The sequence below is a fragment of the Drosophila suzukii genome, chromosome X (genome assembly GCF_043229965.1).
Source record: "Drosophila suzukii chromosome X, CBGP_Dsuzu_IsoJpt1.0, whole genome shotgun sequence".
NCBI lineage: Eukaryota > Metazoa > Arthropoda > Insecta > Diptera > Drosophilidae > Drosophila > Drosophila suzukii.
The window spans coordinates 18,440,894-18,467,241 of NC_092084.1; the positions used below are offsets into that span (position 1 = coordinate 18,440,894).

General features: G+C 34.8%; 1 protein-coding gene across 2 annotated transcripts; it reads left to right on the plus strand.

The window, feature by feature from the left end:
- The first annotated feature begins 347 nt into the window (after positions 1-347).
- On the plus strand, positions 348-26,318 carry LOC108011114 (longitudinals lacking protein, isoforms H/M/V). 2 transcript variants are annotated; one of them, XM_036821164.3, is made up of 7 exons: positions 348-763; positions 21,402-21,784; positions 22,204-22,670; positions 23,187-24,201; positions 25,459-25,583; positions 25,648-25,754; positions 25,812-26,318. In XM_036821164.3, the coding sequence occupies exons 2-7, from the start codon at positions 21,494-21,496 to the stop codon at positions 25,847-25,849; spliced, it is 2,043 nt and encodes a 680-aa protein (XP_036677059.2). In that variant the 5' UTR covers positions 348-763; positions 21,402-21,493; the 3' UTR covers positions 25,850-26,318. The 2 variants fall into 2 exon arrangements, with proteins under 2 accessions (XP_036677059.2, XP_016931674.3); XM_017076185.4 differs by having other exon boundaries at positions 349-763; positions 25,835-26,318.
- Positions 26,319-26,348: the final 30 nt, after the last annotated feature.

Here is a 26,348-nt window from a genome sequence, read left to right on the forward strand (position 1 = left end):
GTTGGCTATCTGAATTTAGGAGAGAAGAACCAAACTTTATTGACATTGTCTAAAAATCACCCACCGTGGAAAAATAAATACAACTAAATCGAAGTAATACTTTAAGAATACCAATTACAAGCAATGAATATTTTTGATCCCTGTTTCTTTCCTGGTTATTACTTTTTTAACTATGTTAATTTAACGCCTTTAAGGTGTTTTAAATGTAATGTGATTTTGAATTTAGGGGGAATTTTTGGATTTTTTAGTAGAATTGCCACCCCGCGATCTGGCAACGCCGGCCACGTCGACTTCGCAGCTGGCCGCTCACTTAAAATACAATGTTACCGCCGAGTCGAATTTTAGTCTTAACTTAAACGCGCATCGCAACGCATTGCATTGCAGCCAAGTTCCGGTTCCGGGAAATATCAACAAAAACATGAACACAATATTCCAGAATATTTGAAAACTAAAAAGACACATTTATTTTTTGTGATTTTCTGCTATTTAAGTGAAGCTTTTATGACAATTTTGTGGTTAGTGCTGCAGTAATTTTAACATTTCCAGTGATTACCGTTAACCCAAAAAAAGCGCGCGATTTGAACTGCATGCTTTTTTTTTTAAAGTTCAACGAGAAAAAAATGAAATAAAAATGTATGAATGAATGAGTTTTTTTTCGCCAAAATCTGCTGCGTGTGCAATTCAATTCGAATAACAAAACAAAAAACATAAAGAAAAGCAAAAAAACAAAAGAAAAGATACCGCGAAAAGTCATAAAGAAAAGGTGAGAAAACAAATTATTTATTTCATGTGCTAAAAAGACACGCAAAACGAACGTCGATTTATTTTTAGCCAAACAAAAGTTGTGTGTTATTTGTGTGATTTTTTTGTTTTGTTTTTTTTTTTTTATTGGTCGCCGCTCTCCCCTTTTTAATAATATATTTGTGTTCCTTTTTTTATTTTTTGCATGTTTTGTTTTGTGCGTGTTTTTTGTTAAACAAAAAAAAAAGGCCAACAAAATATTACGATAAAAATTCCGTTGTTCTCGTCGAAGGTTTCCGGGTTTGTTGACTTTGCCAACTGAATGTTCGAAATTGACATAATTATCATATGCAATTATTGTAAACAATTGTTTTTCGCCCAGGAAACGATTGCCATTTTTTCTTCACTTATTGTAATTTTTTTTGCCAACTAATTGCGAAAATAAAAAATATGAAAGAGAAGAAAAAAAACCCATAGACCTGCAAAAAAATAAATTAAATTCATAGGCCAGTAATTTACATTTTTTGTCTACAGCTTTCTGTTTTTCTGTCTAAGCTTGATAATTAAGTTTTTTTTTTGCGGCCTATGGAAAAACGCCACAAATTTCCCCGCGCACTTCATTGTTGTTATTCCCCCACAGTCGGGCGCAAAATAATAGTAGTTATTTAAAAAAAATAATATTAGAAATTGCATTCTTTTTTTTAAATTCAGTTGTTATACCTTAAATAATTATTTTGTTTATGTAATTAAATAAATGTTTGTTAGACACTTCACTACATTTTTACCTATAGCTGTCTAACTTTTGGGGCAATTTTTTGCGCTCGTTTTTTGGCTTATCGTTTTCGCTTGTTTTTGTGGCTTATAGTTTTTTCTTCTTCCCTTGTTTTTTTGTTTTAGCCATATTTTTTGTTGTGGTTTTTAGTTTAGTTTTCTACGTTTTTGTACTATTTGCTTGTTGTTTCGTTGAGAGAGGCATTTCCGCATTTACAGCAAAAGCAATTTACAATTTACGTTTCTCTCTCTTTTTCTGTATTGCAATTCATTTTTACAACTTTAATTGTATGAACACAAAAAACTGAAAAACATGAACGGCAAAAATTAAAATTGCAAATCGCATTTGAGTGACGTAGCCGTCAACGATTCTCTGGCCTTTTGTTTTTGTCGGCTGTTTTATTCGATTTTTTGTTTTCACAGCGGCATTCGCCTGCGCAAAAAAAAAAAGCTGCGAATCAAGTGGGGAGGGGAGGAGAAGAGAAGAGAGCGAGAGGCGCAAAATCTGCGTGTGATTGTATCAGGGGCGGAGCTAGAAATTTTGGGGGGGTGCGGCACTCTTAGAAAAATGGGGATGATAGTGGGTAATTGTAGAAAATCATACAATAAACTTGTGTATATGTGTAGATATCCCCCTTGCCCCCAAAATTTCACTTCATATCCGCGCCCCTGGTTTCTGTTTGTTAGTGTTTATGTGCGTGAGGGCTCTCTCCTGCTCTCCTGCTCTCCCGCTCTCTTGCTCTCCACCCTTCCCCATCATCCTCCTCCACTCTGCTTTCCCCCTCCTTTGCCCCACTCACACACATTTCAATTACATGTGAACGCGTGCTCCAAATTTCAAGTTCATTGTCCAAAAACAAAACAAAACAAAGCGATAACAAACAAAAACAAGGGCAGGTCAGCATCCATCCTTACTGCCACGCCCCCTCAAGGCCATCAAATCCTGGTAATACAAATATTAGGTATAAATCCCCTAATTTTGGATCCATAAAGTGGGTTCTAAGCCCCAAAGGTACAAACATGTGTATGTACTTTCCAATGTATATATGTTTGTGCATTTGTATGAGGTTTATTATATAAGAAAAACAATCATAACCTTATATCATGTTTTGAAAATTCTCAATTAGAACTCCATCAATAATATTTTAAGCATTACTAACATATTACAAAATATTAAAAGCTCAACTTAAAGAAAGTGTTAAGTCGTTGGGTTTAAAAATGGGTTCAAATGCATTCAAACCTATTCAAAATTCCCTTAATTTTGGGATCAAAAATGGGTTCAAAACTATTTAAAATTCCCTTTATTTTTGGGATCAAAAAGGGGTTTCAACTTTTTAAAATTACCATAATTTTGGGATCAAAAATGGGTTAAAAACTATTTAAAATTCCCTTAATTTTTGGGATCAAAAAGGGGTTCAAAACTATTTGAAATTCCCTTTTTTGGGATCAAAATTGGGATCAAAACCATTTGAAATTCTCCCATCTTCTAAGATAACTAAACAAAAATGTAGACATGTATGCATAGATCAAGATTTAAATATCATACATTTTTCATGTGCTTTTTAGAAAACAAGTAAGTAACTTAAAAATTATCAACCCAATCTAAAACGAAAAAAAGCCCCTTATAATAGATAGTAAGGGTATTTCCAAAAAAACTTGCAACTAATAAAAAAGTCATACTTATTTTCGTGTTATTCCGCAACCAAATCAAAATTCCATAGAAAAACAAAAACAGCAGTAGGAAATAAAGCAAAAAAACGACGGAAATTTTGACACGAAATATTGTTTTTCGTGTCTGATTATTTTGTTGTTGACTTTTAACAAAGAATATTTTTTTTATTGTTCTACCAACTTTTGGTTTAGTTTACTCTGTATGTGTTTTTTTTTATTGGAGGGGTAAATAAAATGTACTTACGCAAATTTGCAGTTGTTTATGTTATGCGACCTACACAAAAAATAAAAATCCTAATTTGTAAGGCGTAAATAAGGTTTTTTATTTGATTTATTCAATATTTTTTTGAACTTTTCACAAGGTTTTCCATTTCTATTTGCATTTTGTGCTAAAAAGGGCTCAATATTTTTTGCAGCCGTTTCTTTTTCATTGAGCTTGTTTTTCTCGCCCCATTCTCTGATATCAGCTCATATTTATAATTAAAAACAAACAAACAAAAAAACTACTCTGCAGGCGGCAAATCAGAAAAATGAAAACAAAAATTAACAGCGCTACAGATATACATATTATACATATGTACAAATTTATTTTGATGTATTTGTGCAGCTTTCTATGTGTGTGGCAAAAAAATAAATATATATAAAAAACTAACAAACACGTTAGGCAAATTTCGCTGATAACTTCGAGAAGTGGTGAAAATACTGGGGCACTGAAGAAAAAAGAAAGAAGTAGAATAATAATACGAACCAAAAAAAAAAAAAAATAATAATAAAAACTGAAATCAAAGCAAATGGGGGAGAGATAAAAACTATTTCCGTCGCATAAAGCCAAGCGAAACAATGGGAAATAATAAAGAAAAGTAGAGAAAAATACCCGAACCGAACCGTATACCCCTCCATTTAATCGCCCTTCGAAAGTTGAGAATTCTTTTGGCTCCCCGTTTCTTTTTCCTTTTCTTTTTCTTTTCCTTTTTCACTTGTTTTTTATTTTTCCGTTTGTCCAAGGTTTTCAAATCAAATTATGTCGCGTTCGAAAATCACAAAAAAGGCAATACAAATACGGCCTCTATTTTTATGCAATTAACCGTCAGAAAAATATACAAAAAAAAAAGATTTTCAATTCGGAAAGATAAAAACAAACAAAACAACACGCACACTCCAAATGGGGAACAAAAGCGAGCTCTACAAAAATCACCCAAAACCCAAAAAAAATCCACATACACACATCGAAATTATGAATCACAAAACGTTTTTTGTGGTTTCCTTTTTTTTTCGTTTTTATTGTTAGTGCTCGTTTTTTTATTCATTAATACATTTTAATTCAATTTTGTTTCTTTCGCTTTTTTAATTTATCCGCTTCCGTGGCAATGTGGCATTTTATTTCTATTTAATTTGCAACAATATATCAGCTTAAATTGTGTTACTGATTCAATTATATTTACTTTTCTATTAATTCAATTTGCATTTGTATTTGTGTGCACCTAGCCGTATTTGAACTTTTTGCTTTATTTTATTTATTTTGGTTTTTTTCCTTTTTTTTCCGGCCAGAAACCTTGGCTGATAAGAGAGCTTTGCAAAAATGCATTGTGTAAACTTGATTTGGGTTTAGAGTGTTTTGTTGGAATGCAGGGAAATTAGAGTGGACCCCTTGGAAACTGAATAGTTGTTAGAGTGATAAAGTGAAAAACAAAAAAATAAACTAGTTTTTATCTTTACACAGAGAAAATTCTGAAGTTCTCATCTGAGTTGAAACTGTTCTTAAAAATAGAACGACATTTTTGTTTTTATTTTGCTCGAATCAAGTTGCATTTGAGGTTTTTAAGTGCATTGTATGTACAAATAAACTATTATTTCAGTCCTTTGTGTATACTTATCAAAAAGTTGTTAAATAAACTCAATTTAACTTTTCTCTTCTCACCATTTCGTTCTCATATTGATACCAAAATGTACTTACACGGTTTTTAAGAACGAATGTTCTCAATTCAAGAACAATGTTCTTAGATAGTTTTCTCATTCTGGGCAATCAGACTGCCTAAAATTTAATAATATTTGTTAATAAATAAATAAATACTATAAACTAGTTTTTATCTTTATATAACATTCTGTAGAGTCACACTGCCTATAATCTAGTATTTTTGGTAATAAATATAGAAATGTAACCCAAAAAAAATAATAATAATATGATCCGATTACTTGGTTTATTTCTGTATCATCTTTAGATGACCTATAAGTTATACAGGGAATTACTTTTTATAGCCCGAAGAAATCCAAGTTCTTATCAAGTTCTCTGAACCGCAACAGGTTCAAAGTGTATCCTTTTGTACTTCTTTATCGACCCCGTTTTCCTCGCCGCCCGATGAGAACTTATGGAAATCTTTTCGTAAATTTCCACCCTTTTGTTCGCCAGCAGATTGGAATTCCATCTAACGAAACGAACTACAAATCATGCTCTAAAAAGGCACAAAAAAGGCAAAAGAATGAACAAAAAAAAAAAGAAGAGTGTTGGAGACAAAGGGAAAATACGAGCACAAAAACCAGAAAAGTATATCCAGAGAAAAGCAAGGAAAATATTAAAACAAGGCAAACATCGCTGGGCAAAATAAAGTCAAGCATTTAATTTATTTACCCCCAAAAACCTACCCACTTCTCCACTAAAGGAAAAAACGCTCGTTTTACTGTTGCTCGGTTTTTGCCTGTCCGCTTTTCCCCATTTCCCCATTTTCCCCAACCCCTTCCCATTTTCCTACTCAATTTTTTTTGGCGCGCTTGGCAAAGGGAGGAAAAACTATAAGCTTAAAAAAGGGGGGGATAGGAAAAAGAAAAGGGTGGGCAAAGAAAACTGTAACCGAATGAACGAACGAACTTTTCCAGCATTGGGGAAGGTAAGAAAGGTAGCAAAAATAAAAAAAAAGGAACAGGAGTAGTAAAAACCTTCATTTATATTTTGCGAAGAACAAAAGTGGTTAGAGTGGCGTTCAAAACTGAAGGTCTACTTATTTTCATACCCTTAAAAAAAGGTATATAATGCTTTTAATATCACTAACAGAAGCTTTGTTCTGATTCACTTGGGCATTTGGGCACACTACAATGCATTCTAACACATTTGGTCACACTTAATTTACTTAAATTCCCTTAAATGCTGTATTAGGCTTCTAGTAAGTGTATTTGAAAGGAGGTAACTGAATTTTCAGCTACTCCTTTTGGTTTTGCCTAAAACCCAAGGGATGCATTAGCAGTTTCATCAAATTTGAAACACACGAACGGGTTGAGACATAGACATCCCTTCGCAAGGTCGAATGGTAATGAAGTGGAATGCCATCAACTTGTTGAAAGAGTTGAATTTTGCAGGGTATCAACGGTTTCACGCTCTACAAATTAGACTTAAACATTTTGTGTTTTTTGCGTGTTTTTTTTGTTCGACTAGGTACTCCCTATTTTATAGAGAAAAAGTCTTATATATTATATAAGTGCAGATATGTTGTAACTGTATATGGCAAAAGTGGCAAGTGTGTGTGTGTGTGTGTGTGAGAAAGAAAATTGCACATAAACATGCAGGGAAAAAATGAGTGGAAATCGGGGAAAAGGGGGCGTTTTGGGAGGTACTTGCACATTACCAAAAGAGTAAATCACTTTTGAACGAACCAAAACCGAAAACGAAGCGAACCAAGCTGGTTGTCAGCATGGAAAATATCTCAATATTCACTTTGGTTCGCTTTTCCTTGCCCCTCCCAATTTTTCCTTCATTTTTTACATGTATTTTTTTTTCCTTTTTTATTATTTTTCATTTTCCAGCGCCACTTTACTGCTGCTTTTCATGGGTGGCAAGAGTGTGGGGCGACCCTGCGACATTGTCTCGTGCAAAAATTGAACAATTTTATAAAATACTCGAACGGAGCAGGGAACGGCAAAAAACGTAATAAATTACAAAGTGCCCAAAAAAAGGAAAACACAGATTTTGTTTCGGAAAAAAAAAGTAAGCAGCAAAAAACAGCCAGCTAGTAAAAAAGTCACTTCAAAATGGCAACGACTAACAGATATCTCGTGATGATGGAGAGGTTTTACCAGCTGGTCTTATAAAAAGCTATAGAAATATACATTTTTAATATACATTCAACGATCGATGAGGGATTTTTAAGCTTTGATATAAGATATTTTTTCAACTGGTTTTCTTTTTCGTAAAGTCTAGTATACCCTTAGTTCAGCTTTGAGTACAGGGAAGCAACATTCTCATTTCAAGGAGACTGGCGGCAAAAAAAACTCCTTGCTCTTCTCATTTCGAGATTTCGCCTCCATCATCATCAACGTTTTTTCCCCTTATTTTTTTTCTTCGGTTATTTTCCTATGTTCTCCATTTATTTTGTAGTGGGGCTTTTGTTATTAAAGTAATTTAAATAAAATAGTAAAAGTCAGTTGGAATCTTGTGGAAATTGTTCTGCTTGATTGAAATATGTTCCTTTACCGAACGTTGTTCAGATAAATTGCATTTTTAACATTAAGACTTATCATGTTGTCTAAAAAAGATTAAAAATATTTCATTCGAAATATAACAAACCGAAAAACGGTAACCAGTCTTATGAAGTTGAAAACTTTTTATTTTAAATTTTTGTTAAGGATTAACCAATATTTTTCCCATTTTTCACGGCAGCTTAAAAGTTTTCTTCCCCCAAAAACTTGTTGGTCTTTGGCTTTTTACAATCCTTTGTGGCTTTTCCACAAACAGTACAAAAATAATATTAAAGTTTACATTAGGTGTGGACAAAAAAAATATGATAAATAATGAAAATAAAAACGAATGAGCTCAGGCGGTATAGAAATACAAAACACCGACATAAACAAATGGCTGGTTGGCGGGGGTTCCCCCCAGTGTACTCCGATGTACCGATGTATAGTAATAAGAAGCAAATGGCAGTAAACAAGGCAGTAATATGAGTTAGAATCCGCGGCGGAGGCTAACGTACTTACAGCTACAGATACTACAGATACAGATACATATAGCAGCAGGCTAAAGATACAGATACCAAATGCCGTAGAGCGCACACACAAAAAACGACGACAGTTTTCTTGATGAATGTTCTTTTTCCCCCTCAGCAAGTGAGTTTTTCCCCCGAGTATCTTACATCTTACATTTGTATCTGCAGCTTCTTTGGCTTTTTCATGAGCCGCCAACGAAAAACAAAAAAAAAAAACAAATAGAATAAAAAGAACCAAGCTGAAGGAAGAGCTACCAGCTACACACGAAGAAAATTTTATATGTTTAAATAAAAAAAATACTTATAAAATCTTAATATCTTTTTTTACGATTTTATTTATATGTGTTCCACAAATATTTTAATTCATTTAAGCATTTTTACAGTGTGGAAATTGATTTAAGATGATATTTTCCAAGAGCATTTAATTCGCAGTAAGAATTTTAGAAGTGCTTTGGTTTTTTAATTGATTTATTTTATATATTCTATGTTTAAATATAAAAAACAAAGAAAAAATAATGACTTTTTAACATTTTAATTTATATTGAGTTGAGTTCAATGATAGGTTTAGATGATAAGACCAATTATAACGCAATAAGACCTTTGTTTTGATGTTTATTTATTTATTTTATTCTAAGGGCTAAACATATAATACGAATTAAAAAACTAATTTTACTTCAATAACATTTTGTAATTTTCTTTTTAATTTGCTATACATTTTTTCCAGTGCTGTAAGTAGTAGGTAACTTCCTCTATTTCCCCCGACTTCCCCTCTGAGATTGTGCAAAGCAGCTTTTCCTTTTTCCAGCTTTGCAATTTCTGTTTCCCGCTCGCTCTCCCTTTTGGTTTTGTTTTATTCAATTTTTTTTTTGTTTCGTTTTGTTTGCTATTTTAGCCAGCCAGGTTTTTGTGCAGCTTTTCCAGCAAAAGAACAAGGCAGCAGCAGCAGAAGTAGTATCAGTTAACAAGGCTTTCCTACCTTTCCGTGGCAAAAAGGGAATTTCTCCAGCGGGGAAACCCCTTCAGGGCATCCAATCCACATCATCCCCACATAGATGCACCTGCTCCAAACCATTGATCATCGGTCCTGTGTTATCGGCTCCTTTGACTCTTTCCCTGGAAAAGGGTTTTCGAGATCTACGTAAACATTATTTATAGGTTTTGACTAGACCTTGACTTGATTTAAAACCCATTTTCCTGATGGATTTATATAGGGCCAAGACATTTATGAGGTGCCAAGTCGGTGAGAGCTCTATTTTTTCCAAACTAAAGTCGGATACTGGAAAATATTTTGAAGGATTATAATATTTACTTAGAAATATTATATACTCTTTATATAATAATAATGTGCATTAAGAATTGCACTAGTCAATGTACATAAGTCGATAAAATTTGGTGATTCAAAGATAAAAAAAGAAACATTTACACATCCAAGATTAAATTCAAGATTCAAATAAATAAACTTAATCCCTAAGAACCTTTTAGGTATCAAAGATCTTAAAATAATATCCAACGGATTGTTAAAGGCGGATATTAAATTAACCTTATGTGTATACTTAAAGAGTTTATTTACACCCAAGGCTAAGTGTAAACGAAATTCTATTCCACAAATATTTTAGGAGGTTCTTTTGCTTAGATCAAAGTAAATCATATCATATCATATTGGTACCATTTGATAATATAATCCTTGGTATATTTACACAGTGCAGAGTGAAAAGTAAACATTACTTTGGGGTTCTTGTATTTTCAGTAATACCAAACTTAGTTTTATTGATAATCTTTTTTAATTCTATCACTTGCTTCAATTGCCCTGGGATCAAAAATAATATCTGACAAAAACAAATTAAACCGAAATAGAAGGGCAAGCAAATGCAATCTGGTTATTTGGCCAGGACTCTATTTATGGTGAGGTCCTGTTTTTTTTTTGCAATTTTATTCTTATGGTACGGGTTCCTCTTTCACCTTCGCACACCCCCTTTTAGCCAAGCTCCTTTGAGGTTCAGCAACCTTGAGGTTACACAGATGCGCTGAATGCTTGGAGCAACAAACCAAAAAAAAAAAAGAAAAAGAAAATATGTTTCTTTATCTTCAGGAGCGTGTGTGTGTGTGCCAAACTGGACGCTGCGTGTTTTTTTTTACTATTGTTGCTGTTGCTGTCTAATAATTTCAACAAGAAAAGCCACAACAACAAAGCGAGCTAAAAAAAAAGAAAAACTGTTTAGAAAAGCTCAGATAAATGATGGCTATATGACACTTAAGGAAAGTGGGGTACTTAACTTAAAATATAAAACCACAACCAAAACCATGTTTTGATTTATAATCGAAATTTTAAAGAATATTTAAAAAAAACTAGTTATGTTGAATTAAATTACATTTTAGTGTGACCATATTTTTGAAAATAATTCGGTTATATGAAGTATATTTTTTTGTATCTTACTAAGATACAGATTTTGTATCATTAATAGTTGTTTCTTTTGGTAAGAAATTTGTTTTTAGTGTAACCATATTTATGAAAATGCTTATTTTATATTCAGGTAATTTCATTGTATCTCCAATAATCAGAAATATTTATAAATTTGGGTTACTAAACCCCTATTTTTTATCATTTGTATACATTTATTTTAGATATCTTATTAAGAATATGGTTTTCCATTCCGTGTCATATGGGCATATTGCGGTAGAGGGGGCTTAAAAGCTGAGAAGAAGAAGCTGCATAAGTCAACACACGACAACAACAAAAACGGAAGGCGAATGCACTTGGCCAACAAGAACAATAACAACATTGGCAATATCATAGTTATAGAGGATCGTAAAGTAAAGTTGCACAGTTTTTGTTGCTGTTGGTCTGCAGGTTGGTTTTTGTTTTTTGTGTTGTTGTTTTGGGGGCAGAAGGCTTTATGATGTTGCGTACCTCTCCAGATATCTATATATATTTACAGGTATATGTATCTAGTGTATGTGTGTGCATTAAGTGTTATTGCACTTGGCCTTATTCGCAATTGTATATTTTGCTGCAGATCGGGGACTTGGTAGCTGGGTCTTGATCTTGGAACAGTGCTGCCAATTTATCCTTTTTCCGGACAACTTACCAAGTTCGTTTAGTTTTAAACAGCCACAGTCCGCAAATAAGTCCTTACTTTGATAAGCAGTTTATAAGCCTAAGTGGTTGAATTAACTTGTTTGAAAAGTATAAGTAGCAAAATATTAAATAGTTCATCTCTTAATAGGGATTAACATTAAACAATCTTATAAGTTGTTAAAAGGATGCAAAGTGCACTGCATTTAGAATTAAAAAGTGGATTATTGTTATTAAATACTTAGGTAGTACATTTTATTTGAATGAAATGGTTTGTTTTGGGCTTATCACCATTGGGGATTTTTAATTTCAAGCATTGACTAACTATTAGCCCAACAATAATCCTTTAATATTAGATCGTATCTATGTATATGCATAAGATCCCAACCTAACTAAATAAAGTAATGGTTAAATTTCAATAAGAACAATCAAACTTGAAATTACCAATTAATCCGAACTTACGTTAGTCCTGTTTTTTGTCCTCTTCTCCCCACTTTTTTTTTGCTGATCTGTCCTGTTTTTTTGAGATGATTTCTGGGCAGCACTGTCTTGGACTTCAATTTGGACCTCCATTCCTTTTCTTGGCCTAGGTTTGGTTTTTTTTTTCTGCAGCATTTGGCATTCTGAAAAAAAAACAAAACACAAGAACCCAAAGGCAAACGCAACCGCAGAATCTGCCAAATGAATATATACGTATGTATGTATATAAATGTGTGCCTACAAAAAAAAAAAGGGGGAAACCTGCGTATCTGTAAGATGCTTCTTTTTCTGGATTTTTACTGCTTGCTGCGTGTTCTGTGCTCTTTGGTAATTTTCTTCATTTCTTTTTATTACTTATTAATAATACGAATTTCGAATTGTTGCCCATCCGCAATCGCCAGCAAATCGAAGCGTGTCAAATGGGTTCGAATTGAAAATGTCCATTAAAGGATTCGCAGCATTCGTATATTAAAAATGTATTATTTGGGTAAATGTCAACTAATTTGTGAACTAAAATTAAGCTTTATGCTTTTATAAAAAATGATATACACCCAAAAATAAATATTGTTATATCAGCATTTAAACAGGCATCAGGTATCTGCGTTTTTTATGCGACTTCTCCTGTTTCTTTAAATTGCCGCCGTAAATATTTATAGAAATCCATAAACACCCTTCTCCGTTTGCAATCTATAATGGGTATGACCAAAAAAAAAAAGAACATAAACGCGCTCCGGAAAAAACTCCTACCAATTTGCCAAGAAAGCGAGAATCAAAAGAACGCATAGATTTTTCCTTTGAATTGCTTTCGAATGCGAATTCTTTCTACATTTCTTATTATTATTTTTTGTTGATGTTTCCTTTTCTCTTTTTTGTGTGTGTTTTTTCTGGCTTAAAGCAGAAGCGGAGAAACTGCTTATTCATTTGACTTGGTCTTTCTGTCGTCTCGTTTATTTTATTCTTTTATACCCTGTAAAGTTGTGGAATACCAGGGGAATGCTCGATTTTTAAACAGGACTAAGAATCTTTGTACCTTCAAAAAGAAAAGTTTGGCTTAAGAAAGATACTCATACTAAAGTTAATGCAGAAAAAAAATATTTCTGTGGATATTATCTTATCTAGATCATTTTTGAAATATTTTGTTTTAATTTTTAATCTTTATTTAGTAAATTTCAAAAGGTATCTTTTCTTCGTCTATATAGTACCGTTTTGCTTAAGATAGATCAATATACTAAAGTTTAAGCGAAGGAAATGATATTTCTACGGATTTTATCTTACCAAAGACAGTATCTTGATCTTTTTAAAATATTTGTTTAAATTTTGAATCTTTAGTTAGTAAATTAGTTAAGGTATCTTTTGATCGTCTAAAAATACCTTCTAGTTTTATTTATTTATTTAGGAGGAGAGCTAACAAGTTGTAGTTGGGGACTAGAAGAAATGAAAAAAGCTAAGGAAGCTAAAGAAGCCACAGCAAAACTTCCTTAAGCCAGATTTCCTATCCATCTTCCTAATCTCAAAAAATCTCTTCCTAAAAAGATATAACTAGAATTTGACAATGATTCTAAGTTGTTTTTAAAGAAAGTGATAGTATATATTAAAACCTTTAAAAGATATATAGGTACTATTATCCAAACATGATATTTCCCATGAATTCGTTATTATACATTATGAAATTAAAGAGTACTATAGTTTAAAACTATAACTGCCTAACCAATTTAGTTAGTAGTTTAACTTAAGGTTTTTCACTGTACTCGATGCAAATTTGTACAGTACTTAGTGGTTTTTGTTGTACTCAATGTGAAATTCGCATGTCTGCAGATCGTATTTGGTTTCTGTTTTCTTTGAATATCTTTCGTTGCGGTTTTTTGTTTAAACGTAAAAAGTGGATGAAAATAAAAGGAACTGTTTGCATAAATCAAATAAATATTCTCCAGTTCTTATTGACACTAAAAAGGGGGAAATATGTTTATGCTTAAGTTTTTTGATTAAGAAAAATTCAATCTTCCGTTGGAATTTTATATATTTTGTCAAATATTTAGTTTCCTCTCTGATTTTCTAGCTAGCCACTTTTAACAGAAACCCAAATTGTCATTTTTGAATTCTGCTTTGTTTTATTACACTTTTTTTGTGGGGCGATAAAATTTATGCTGAAGGGTGGGGATTTTTCAGACCAGGATGTTCAGAGAGCTCATAACAGCCAGCTCTATAAACAAAGAAATAAACGGATATGAAACTTTTTCATATATTTTTCCGCTTGTGTATTATTATTTTTATTAATATTAAAAATAACGAAATGAAAATTGTGTAAAACACTCTACATACTTTTGCCGTGTTCCATTTGCAAACAAGTTTAAACACCACCCCCCCTCCCCCCAACCATCCTCTTCGTCAGCAAGCACATAAATTTATATTAAAATTTTTTGCTCCACGTTAAGGAAAGCTACAAAAAAAGAAAAAAAAATAACAAAAAGGTGGAAAACAAGAAGCAAAAACGCCACGCAAAAAAAAAATTGGAAAAAAACAGGAGCAGCAGCGTCGACAATGTTAAAAAATTATACAAATTACAAAAGCGAGTGGAGCACAAAAAAAACAAGGAAGAACGCTATAGTCGAGTACCTCGACTATCAGATACCCGTTACTCAGCTAAATGGAGATATGCAAGCAGCAAAGCGAGATTAAAATGCGCCACCTACCGGCGGTATACAGATTTAAGCGTTATGGGCGTTAGAGTGGGCGTGGCCAATTTTTTTTTGGATCAATCGATAGGTATCGACGAGACCAATACATTTCAGTTACAATTTTTTATCTAGCATGAAAATTGTGGGCGTCACAGGTTTTTGCGGTTTGTGGGCGTTAAAGTGGGCGTGGCAAACTTTTTTTTGAGTCAATCGATAGGTAATGACGAGACGAATACATTTCAGTTAAAATTTTTTATCTAGCATAAAAATTGTGGGCGTCACAGGTTTTCGCGGTTTGTGGGCGTTAAAGTGGGCGTGGCAAACTTTTTTTTAGGTCAATCGACAGGTATTGATGAGAACATTACATTTCAGTTAAAATTTTTATTCTAGCATCAAAACTGTAGGAGCCACAGTTTTGGGCGGTTTGTGGGCGTTAGAGTGGGCGTGGCAGTCTACTGAAACAAACTTGCGCTGCGTAAGAAGCTCAGGAATCTGCACGCCAAATCTCAATAGCCTAGCTCTCATAGTTTCCGAGATCTCAGCGTTCATCCGGACAGACGGACAGACGGACAGACGGACAGACGGACAGACGGACAGACGGACAGACGGACAGACGGACAGACGGACATGGCTAGATCGACTCGGCTAGTGATCCTGATCAAGAATATATATACTTTATGGGGTCGGAAACGCTTCCTTCTGCCTGTTACATACTTTCCGACGAATCTAGTATACCCTTTTACTCTACGAGTAACGGGTATAAAAATCCTGGTGAAGAAGCAGAAAAATAAAGAAAGAAAATTGCTGTTGGCAGGAAAAAGGATGTGTGTATTATATATAGAACGTGTACATAACTACCCGCCAATATTGTAAATGTACATTGCGTTATATACTCGGCACTTTGGTGCCCTGCACTTATCGGAGCCTTAATGCAATTGATAATGCGGTTACAGTATTTTTCAGACCCATCCCCATTTCCGTTCCATTTGGCGTTGAGTATAAAAACCAATTTTGTTTGTGTCCATCGTTTGAGTTAATTCCGATATCGGCTTATACCAGGGGATTATCCCTTTTTTGTCGCCGAGGTGAGGTCAGTGTGGCAAGCAGTTTAATTACTTTCCGGCAAGCAGTGATACGATACTCAATCGGGGGGTCTTAACTAGATAATTAATAAAAAAATGTGGTTCGCTAATTTTAAATTAGTTAAAAACTAGTAGTTTAAATTAAAGTAATGATTATTTACATTTGATCGACCAGATTAGTTTACCCAAGCCCTTTTTGTCGCCGAGGTGAGGTCAGTGTGGCAAGCAGTTTAATTACTTTCCGGCAAGCAGTGATCCGATACTCAATCGGGGGGTCTTAACTAGATAATTAATCAAAAAAAAAATGTGGTTCGCAAATTTTAAATTAGTTAAAAACTAGTATTTTAAAATAAAGTAATGATTATTTAAATTCGATCGACCAGATTAGTTTACCCAAGCCCTTTTTGTCGCCGAGGTGAGGTCATTGTGGCAAGCAGTTTAGTTACTTTCCGGCAAGCAGTGATACGATACTCAATCGGGGGGTCCTAACTAGATCATTTTAAAACATTTTTTTCATTGAAACATTGGCCAATAGTTTTTAAAGATTAGTTAGAGTCCTTAAAATAGAAATAAAACTTGTTTGTGCTAATATCAAATATCAAATCAAAACAAAAAATATTCGGTTCTTTAATTTTAAATTAGTTGAAAAACCATAATTCCAAATAAAAGTAATGAGGAGAAACTAAATACTTATGAATAATATTTTATTTAAATTCTATCGACAAAATTAGCTAACCTAATTTTTGTGGCCAAGGTTAGGTCAGTGTGGCAAGCAGCTTAATTACTTTCTGGCAAGCAGTGATACGATATTCAATCAGGGGGTCTTAACTAGATCATTTAAAATGGTTTTTAAAAACAAATATTACAATCTTTAAAAAGGGAATAATACTTTGTTACTTTGTTGTAAGACACAAATCAAATTAAAATAAAGGAATATGTGTAGATACATCATTTTAAATTAGTTAAAAACTAATAATCCAAATAAAAGTAAAGAGGAAAGATTAAATATATGCATATATGCAATATATTATATAAATTTGATCGACAAAATTAGCTTAACACAATAAAACTTTACCAAGTCTTCAATATTGTAAAGGAATGAAACTATTCAAATTTAAAATCCATTTTGGTTTTTGGGTTTCCCAAAGATTGCCATCGGGAATTGGCATTGAGAAATGGTGTTCGTGTACCCTGAAATATACACGAATCCATAAGTATTGGTAGTAAATGTTCAGTTATGTATATAAAACAGTATCTATCTCGATTGAGTTCTCCATTAATCATGGTTGGAATTTACCACCTCCACCCGGAAAATGCTAAGGGAAAACTACAACAACAAAAAAAAAACAACAGAAAAGCCGAGCAAAAAAGTGGAAATTTCTCCGTGTATCTTGGAGTTGTTTTCCTCGCTGTGTGTGTCCCTGCCAAGCATTTATAAAAAGGAAATGGGGGAAATCTACAACCATGTGTGTGTGTGTGAATAAAAAAATTAATAATAAAAAGAGACAGCAAGGAAAAGCAGAAAGCATTACAAACACACACACACACTCACACACACATGGATGACAGGTCCACATATAAATTCCGTACTCTCCTTTTTTTACATTCCGCTTTTTTTTGTATGGAAAACTGTGTACCTTTCATTTAAGTTGACATGAAAATCGATATTTAAAAAAAAGGATAAAATTGCTGAAAATAAAAAAAAGGAGCTGGAAGCTCAGAAAACATAAAAAACGTCAAGTAAAAAATTACAGCTTAAAAAGTAGGAGAGAAACATGGGGCGAAAAATAAGAAAGAAAAATAAATGGGAAAAGACAGAAACTGAAAATAATAATAAAGAGCAGGGGCGGAGGGGGGGAAAACTGCAAAAAAAACTGGGAGGGGGTTGGGGGGAAACGAAATGAAACGAGAAACGGTCGTTATGTTTTTTTTCTTCTTTTTTTTTTTGTACCCTGCCTTTCTTTATTTTCCCTTCGTTCTGCCAGCTTTTTGTGTTTTTATTTATTTATTTTTTCTTCTCTCCAACGTCGCAGTCGCTGTAATGTCTTTTTTCATTTTTATTTTTCCGCTCGCAACCTTTTTGCGTCACCCCCTTTTCGACCCCCCAAACCCCTCCCATGCCCCGGCACTGCTTACAAGCAGTGGAGAAGTAAAAAATAAAATAAAATAAAAAAGATGCAGCAAAAAAACACACAAAACGAAATCCAAAGAAGAAGAAAAATGTGATAAAAACTGAAAAATATTTTCCATGAGAAAATCCAAAAGAAAAAGGGGCCCTGCATGTGTGTGTGTGCGACTGCTTGGCGGGAAAAATATACTACAATAAAACATGTATTTTTTATGCCAACCCAACCCACACACCCACCCCATTTTCGTGTGTCTGTGTTGGTTGTAGCTTTTTTTATTTTAAGGAACTTAAATGTGTAACGCTTCTATCGTGTGGGTGTGAGAGGGGGTGGGGGGTGTTGGGTAGTGGGTGGGGCAAGAGATTGGGATCAAAAACCCTTTGCAGTTAACTCTTCTCCATGTGTGTGTGTGTGAGAGAGGGGGGTTTCTATTATTGTGAGTGAGCCAAGTCAGAAAACCGAAACAGAAACCGAACTCAAATCCCAATCCTTGAGTGCCGGACATTGCGTTTTTTAATGCCACTATTTTGTACAGTAAAGCCTCTATAATTAGAATCTGGTAAAGAATAAAGTAAACCCAAAAAAAAATATTATTGAGACAATAAGTATAAGGTTATTAAGTTCAACCCCATAAACTTACATTTATCATTAGGATTTCTTAATCACCAATGTATTTTACATCCAAAAGAGAAAATAAATGTAAATATATATTATAAACCATAAACTTACATATATCATTAGGATTATTTAACCACCAATGTATTTCACATCCAAAAGTGAAAATAAATATAAATATTTGAGAAAACTCCATGTGTTTCCATTATATAAAAGAATTTCGTACATGAACATAAGATTTGCATATATGTATTCTAAGTTATGTGTACCTTTTTGTTCCTTTCGATCGAATAAACCTCGACTGTATTCTATATATCAATCATAATGCGCATACAAAAAAAAACCCGTACACATGGCATTCTTTTATATACTAGCTAAAGAAGTCCTTTCTTCTTGGGGCTTTTTTCTACCCATTTCTACCCTTTCTTTTTTTTGTGCGCAATTTATTCGCCAGCTTTCTGGTGCTGATGTTTTTTGCAGTTTGCAGTGTTCTGTTTTTCAACTTTCCTTTGGCATTTCTTGCAGCTGAAAAAGGTGAAGCGAAATTTGCTTTCGCATTCTGTACGCGAGCTTCTTTCTTCAGAAGCGTTTTTCAACAGCTCCTCTACTTCTTCTTCTTCTCGGGCGAATTTTGACCCATGCCGGGAGTTTCTTTACTTTCAAAATAAGTTTGTGTGAGTGCGGGTCCCTTTTTCCCTAAATGTGTGTGTGTGTGTGTGTGTGTGTGTGTGTGGTCCATCTTGTACACTGGACATAAAACGCAGCTAACATAAAGTTCTTATCCCCCCAACCATTATATCCTACCCTTTTTTTTCGCTCGCCTTTCCCTTGTGCTATTAGTACTAAAAGCAAGAATGCGTTTCACAAAAAAAAAAAACAAAGTTTAAGAGACAAAAAATCCAAAAATTTGTTGGCACATATAAAAAAGGGGTAACAAAATTGTTGGGGGAATTCTTAAAATTTATTACCGTACCAGGAAAAGGGGTACGAAAAGGGTGGGGGGAATGTACCCAGTATATGACCATATCTCTATCATCCTCCTATGTATATGTATACATTTATAAACCCCTCAAGTATATAAACCTTTTGGCTAGCAACACAAAATTAGATGGTCTTGTAGAGATATTATATTAAAATTTGGTTTTGAAATATCAGGAAAACTGGTTTTCTTACTCTTAAGCAGAAATATTATTATTAATATTATTAATATATTAAGAAATCTTTGTGTCCTGAATTTTCTGTTTGTTTTAAAAAATGTATTTTGTATTATAAATACTGTGATGAGGTTTTAAAAATCAGGAAAACAAGTTTTCTTATTTTTAAGCATAAATGTTATAATTAATATTATTTACCCTATACTACAAAAATAAGAAATCTTTGTTTCCTGATTTTTCTGTTTGTTCCAAAAAATCTATTATATACATATAAACAATTATTTTCCTTATCTATTATATATACTTAAATATATATTATTATTATTTACCTCAAATCTTTACCTTATATCCACAATATATAAAATGGATACGGGAATTTTGAGCTGTACATCATGTTTCTGAAAATTTTTACACATTGAAAATGAATTAATTAATTTAATTAATTGCTCGCCTTAATAAACGATATGCCAGATTGAGTTACTATGGATGTAGCTCTATCTTTACCACGAAAATCAATTTATTTCCCTCTTTCGTCACGTCGATTCTGTTTTACAATTGCGATGAATCTGTGGAAATCGACAACAAAAGGGATTTTATAATTGCTCTTTTCATTTTTTCCATACTTTGGGTTTAAGTATATTGACATATTGGTTGGTGTGTGGGAGTTGGGCGGTTAAATTGTGTTTTTATCAAGCGTCAACTCATTTTGTACATGTACACCAAACACCCCATATATATATATTTATATTTATATATTACATAAATGCATATACATATAGAAGGAAAAGCGACAAAAACAAAATAAAGTTTTACCTTGCGCATAATATTTGCGCTGCATAAAAGTGTGCACAACGAGAAAAAAAAAATGGAAACAAAAAGAAAATTATGAAAATTTTTTATGTGTATAAGGAAGAGTGAGAGAGAGAAGAAGAATAATAATAAAATGAAAACGAGGACGAACATTTTTATGTTGCTGCAGTCTGAGGGAAAAAACTACCATACCGCCCGATTTTTTTTCACCCCACCCACCGAAGTCATTGGCGCTTCTTTGTTGCCAGGGAAATGGAGCTGGAAAAAACATCTCGCCATTCGATGACTGGCAGGACTTTGGTTTTTTCCGCCGATCCCAACTTGCTCTCACATAAAGCGGGAATTTCGATTATTTATTTGGCTGAAAAAATTGCGATGAATTTAATTCGAAAAATACCTTCAAAAAAAAAAAGGGGGTCCAACAAGAAGTTCTCCGCATGCCGAAGCTTTGCGCAAAAAAAAAAATAAACGACAACAAACCCTTTCATTAAACAGTAAAAAGTTGCATGTCCTCCGATTGACATTTACACACCGACGCACTGCGAAAGGATTCATAGGGATAACAAGTTTAACGATGGAAATAATGCTCTCGGCATGAAAAAACCAATAAATGATTCAATACATGTTCAGATGGGCGGAAAAATGTTACATATTAAGAAAAGTCAATTTTACGCCGGTGGAATCTGTTTTGTTTTTATTAATAATCTGGGAAATTTAATGAAAAAATTTATTTTATCATTAATTACAAATATGGTTGGCCAGGCAAAATGTCCTTTGAGGGAGTTTCTTTGTGGGTATAATGATTTACTATTTGAGGAATTCTTGTAAAGGTTGGAAATAGCATTGAAACATGCTTAAAGGTATGCTATGATAAATATATCATGGTATTTTGGTATTTATTTTATGACTTTTGGTATTTTAAGTATTTTGTTGCATAGTTTTAGACACCTTTATAAATGATTTTTGGTTTCTTATGCTAAAATAAATAAATCATGGTAATTTTGTATTTATTTTATGCATTTTTGGATCTGAAATATATTGTAGCATAGTTTTAGACACCTTTATAAATGTTTTTTGATTTTCTATACCATAATAAATAGATCATGGTAATACCGAATAAATGTTATGCATTTTTGGATTTGAAATAAGCTGTAGCATAATTTTGGACACCTTTGTAAATGATTTCTTGAGTTCTTAAAGATATTTTCAATAGCTACCTCTTCTGTTTTCCAGGCAGTCAATTGCCCAAGGAGAGGACCTCCAGTAGGATTACCAGAACCACCAGAGACACCACCATCAGGGGCAGCAGCAGGCGCGGCACCACCATGCTGCCGCAGCAGTACTGCCTGAGGTGGAAGTACCACCATAGCAATCTGCAGACCATGTTCTCCCAGCTCCTGGATCGCGGATGCTTCTGCGACGTGACCTTGGCCTGCGAGGGTCAGCTTATCCGTGCCCACCGAGTCGTCCTGTGCGCCTGCAGCACCTTCTTCGACGCCGTGCTCTCCAACTATGCCAGCGAACGTGATCCGATCATCATTATGAAGGATGTGACCTTTGCGGAGGTCAAGTGCCTCATCGAGTTCATGTACAAGGGGGAAATCAATGTGGAGCATGTGAGTATAAATGATTATTTGCTACATTTATATATTATTCTTTCAAGGCGCTCAAAGAAATATTATTTATGCTGAAGGATTTAAAAATAAAGCTTAAGTTATAATATATTGATCCTAAGTTTTCAGAGACTTGAAGCAAAGAAATACCATTTATGCTGACAGATTTAACACTATAGCTGAAATTTGATATATTGATCCTAAGTTTTCAGAGATTTGAATCAATTTACAAAGGGAACTAAAAGTATACTATGAAATATTGAATATCTCTCTACACTGTAGAGTATACAGCTTAAAATAAATCATAGTATACTTTTAGGCACCCTTACAAATGACTTCAAATCTCTTCAGAATTTTATGGCACCTATGATAATAGAGATTTTTAATCCCCAAAAATAAACCTTGATTTCTTATATTTACAGGCCAGCCTCCCTTCACTGCTGAAGACCGCCGACGACCTGAAGATCAAGGGCCTGGCTGAGGTGACCTGGCGCGATGACGAGGACGGACCGCCACCTCCGATGGCCGCCGCGGAATTCCACTCGCCGCCACGCAGCCTGGCAGAGAGCTACGCCCAGGACCTAATCCTCCAGCACCAGCAGCAGCAGCAGCCCCAAGCTGGCCCACCCTTGCATCTGCACAGCTCTGTGATTTTGGACAGAGAACGCGAACGGGATCGCGATCGGGAACATCTGTCGCCGGGAATGGAGAGCGTACTGGGTCGCATGCCCGTGATGACGCCGCTGCCGGGTGCTTCGGGTTCAGCCGGAGTGGGTGCGATATCCGGGGCCACATCCCTCGAGGGCGTCGCACCCGTTGAGCACTTCCTGGGTCCCAAACGCAAGCGTGGTCGTCCACCACTAGACGACTCCTACGACGTGTTCAATGTGTACGTTGTCTTTTAAAATCTTTTGTAACTAGATTTTTTCATATGGGAATGCCACACAAATCGTTAGGGTTATGAAATCACTTTTAAAAGCCCGCTTTTGTGTCTAAAAGTATGCAACAATATATTTTAAGCTAAAAAGTACAATGAATTCAATTAGAAAGAAGACCCTACTTTATTAACTGCATACTTTTAGGCACCTAAAGTGTGTTGAACACACCACACTGTATAAACCCAAATATCACTAGCGTTTTAAAATAATTTCTAAATGTGTTAAAAAGTATGCAGTAAAAAGTTAAAGTTGTCTTTCTATCAGACATCCTTATTGAAAATGTATTGTTGCATACTTTTAGACACCTTTTAAATAGTTTTTGAAAGCGCTTTATGTTTAGGGAGTAAGAAAAATATTTTTAAAGTTTTTATTAGACTTGAAAGCTTGAAAACCTCTTAAATTAAGGATTAATTGTTTTAAGTGCTTGTTCCTAATGTCTCCCTTTAATTTTCTTTTCCCCCGAACAGACGCAAGCTGGCCCAGTATGCCGCCAACCTGGAGCCCGCCCAGCGTGCCTACTTGGAGACGGCCCGTCACTTTGCGGAGGAGCCGCCGCTGGCCGCCCATGCCGCCTCGATGGCCTCCCCGCCCGCCGCCTGCCCGCCCAAACAGCGCCAGCGTCTACGTCACCAGCAGCAACAGCAACAGCAGCAGCAGCTCCTCCAATCGGAGGCCAGTGACCAGGAGCCATCGATTGCCGCTGGCCAGGATTGGTCCAATTCAGAGCCAAATGGCAGTCGCACACCCAAGATTCCCAGCGATGGCGAGGCCAACAAACAGGAAACGGAAGTCGGCGATGAATCGCAACCGGAAGTGCTGTCGACCAGCAGCAGCAGCGGCAGCGGGGGCAGTGCCTCCAAAAAGCTTGAGAAGATCAGTGAGCGGCGCGAACGTCATGGCAAACTGCGTCATGCCCGTCGGCTGTATGAGAAGTCTGGAGAGGATGAGGTTGAGCCGCCAAAGGAGGAACCCCATGAGCTGCCGCAACCGCTGGAGGAGATCGAGAACGAGCATCTGGTGGCGAATAGGGCGGAGTCGCCACGTCCTACGGACGTGAATCCGGCCAGTTTTGCCTGCAAATACGAGGGGGGCGTGGCAGCGGGTGGAGGTGGAGGAGGATCCGGATCCGCCACTAGTGCATCCTCCTACTTGATCAACGAACATGGCATGCTGATGGCCCATGAATTTGGGCCGAATGTAGCCAGTGTGGCTGCCACCGCTGCCGTTGCAGCAGCTGCTGCCGCCGCCGCCGTGGCAAATGCCTCAGCCGGAAACGGAAGCGGAAACGGTGGCCAGGATCCGGGTGGCAGTGGCTCCGGTGCCCCCGCCGACTATCCCGACATCAAGCTGGAGGACTACGATGCCGCCGAACTGCGACTGACGAACGAGGAGCTGTCGCAGTGGCAGGACGTCATCAAGATGGACGACTATCTGGCCAAGGGGCGGCGTCCACAATTCTGGGAGGAACCCTTCACCAAGCGCGTAAGTTTCTCAGAAGTTTTTTGGTGGCTTTAGTTTAATTTCTTTTATATTTACACTGGTGAAGAAATGGAAGAGTAAAACTAAATATCTGCACAATGAATTCACAATGTTTTATTAAATATTTGAATTTATTTAGTTTAAGATATTTAGTTTAGGTAGAAAGTGAAAGATACTGACTAATATCGTATCTTGTATTTCCCACCTTGATTTAAATATTTTAAAGTAAGTTTTAGGTTTTTGTATTTCAATCATATTTACTTTAAATATTTTACGTCATTAAAAAATAATTTAATTTAAAAATATGTTTTAAGTCTTAGTTCTTTAGTAGTTATTATTTATATTATATTATATTTATATTTATATTTATTTTAATATTAAAATCCTTCTTTAATTTAACATTTTCAAATTTAAAATAAATCAAATTAGCAATGAAGAAAAACAAAGCGAAAAATATTCAAATTAAATATAAAATCATTACACCTACTACTTTATTTTTACCAGTGCAGAACAGCTAGAAATATTCGCTCGGTTATTTTCTCAGAATTTATTTTTCTGTTCATCTATTTATTTTTTGGATTTTTCTGGCTATTGTTGGTATTTTTCTTTTATTTTATCGTTCCTTTGTGCCAGCTTATACATTTTTTATAAAGCTCTTTTGGCGGTTTTCCGAGTTATTTTCTTACTTTTTATTTCTTTTCTGTTTATCTTTTTTTTATAACATTATTAATTGAGAATTTTATGTATAACAATTTAACAGAAAAATGTTTAACATGGGAAAAGTGGTCTGATGACTTCTAAATATATTTGAAAGTTAAATATTACAATTGATGTTGGCAAAACAAATACAGCACTAAAAAAGTAACACCTGAAAAGCAGTTAAATATAGTTCCCACCTTTTTTTTACCTTTTTATGTAATATTTTTTTATTTGTTTCCACTTTTAAAAAACGTGGCAATCATCTCTGTCTGTTTTGTAGCTTGCACTTTGTAATGCCAAACTACAAATGTAGAAAGCTTCTATGAAAAAAGCAAATTAAACTAATTGTTTAGGGTGTGACAATGCTATTTTATCATAAATTATTTGAAAAACCTTGAAAATGTAATGATTGTAATGGAGGAGAGCTACAAAAGTTCTTAAAATACAAACAAAATAAATATATTAAAGGGATTTTAAATATTTTTGAATTCCCTTTTTATTTTTAAGATTAAAAATAATTTAATAATGATTTTTCTTATTCAATATTTTGGAATCTTTCAGGTGCTGGATGCCATTAAAAACAAAAGACTCGAGATGAAGAAGGCCGCCAGAATTCTGGGCGTTTCCTACGGCACTCTATATGGGCGTTACCGCGAGGTCTATGGCTGCCTGAAGCATCCTTACAGGTGCGTTTGAAGCTCTCTGGGGTTGCAAGCTCAGATTTTTATTGCCAATTTTATCCTGATTTAGTGGCACCGCCTTCCGTAACTCGGGATCCACCTCGGCTAGCCAGCTGGGAGTTCAGCCTCGCTTCGATTTGGGATTCCGCAATGGGGGAGTCCTGCCAGCTCAGCTGGGTAAGTTAGACATATATCTCAGGGCCTAAGGCCATACCAACTCACTGGGGAATTAAGTCCAAACCAATCCCTACTTGCAGAGCTGGGCAAGCTGAAGAAGGATCTGAGCGACCTATGGACACGTCCGCAGATTTGAGGACCAACCAATGCCAAAACTATGAAGAAACTACAGAAAAATCTCAAACGACGCCACAGGCTGATCTAGGATCACAAGGATAAAAGACAGCTAGACGAGGCTAGTTTTAGATCCCGAAGAATACTTTCCTGAATCGATTCCCACATTAATATGTTGTACCCCTCGGTTGGGGTCACAACTATAACTGATCTTCTACACATTTAGGATCTTATTATTACATAATATTATATATAATATAAATACATGTCTATACATACATTTAAAACCGACGCACGCGTGGATTAGTTAATTGAAATACATATTATAAATACACACGGGCACGTGTTGTTTTAGAGATAAATACATTTCTCTTGGTAGTGAAATTAAAAAAACAAATAAACTATGGAATCTAGTTAATCAATAACATACAACAAAAGTGAAGTGAATTTTTTGATAAGCTTACGAAAACGAACACAAAC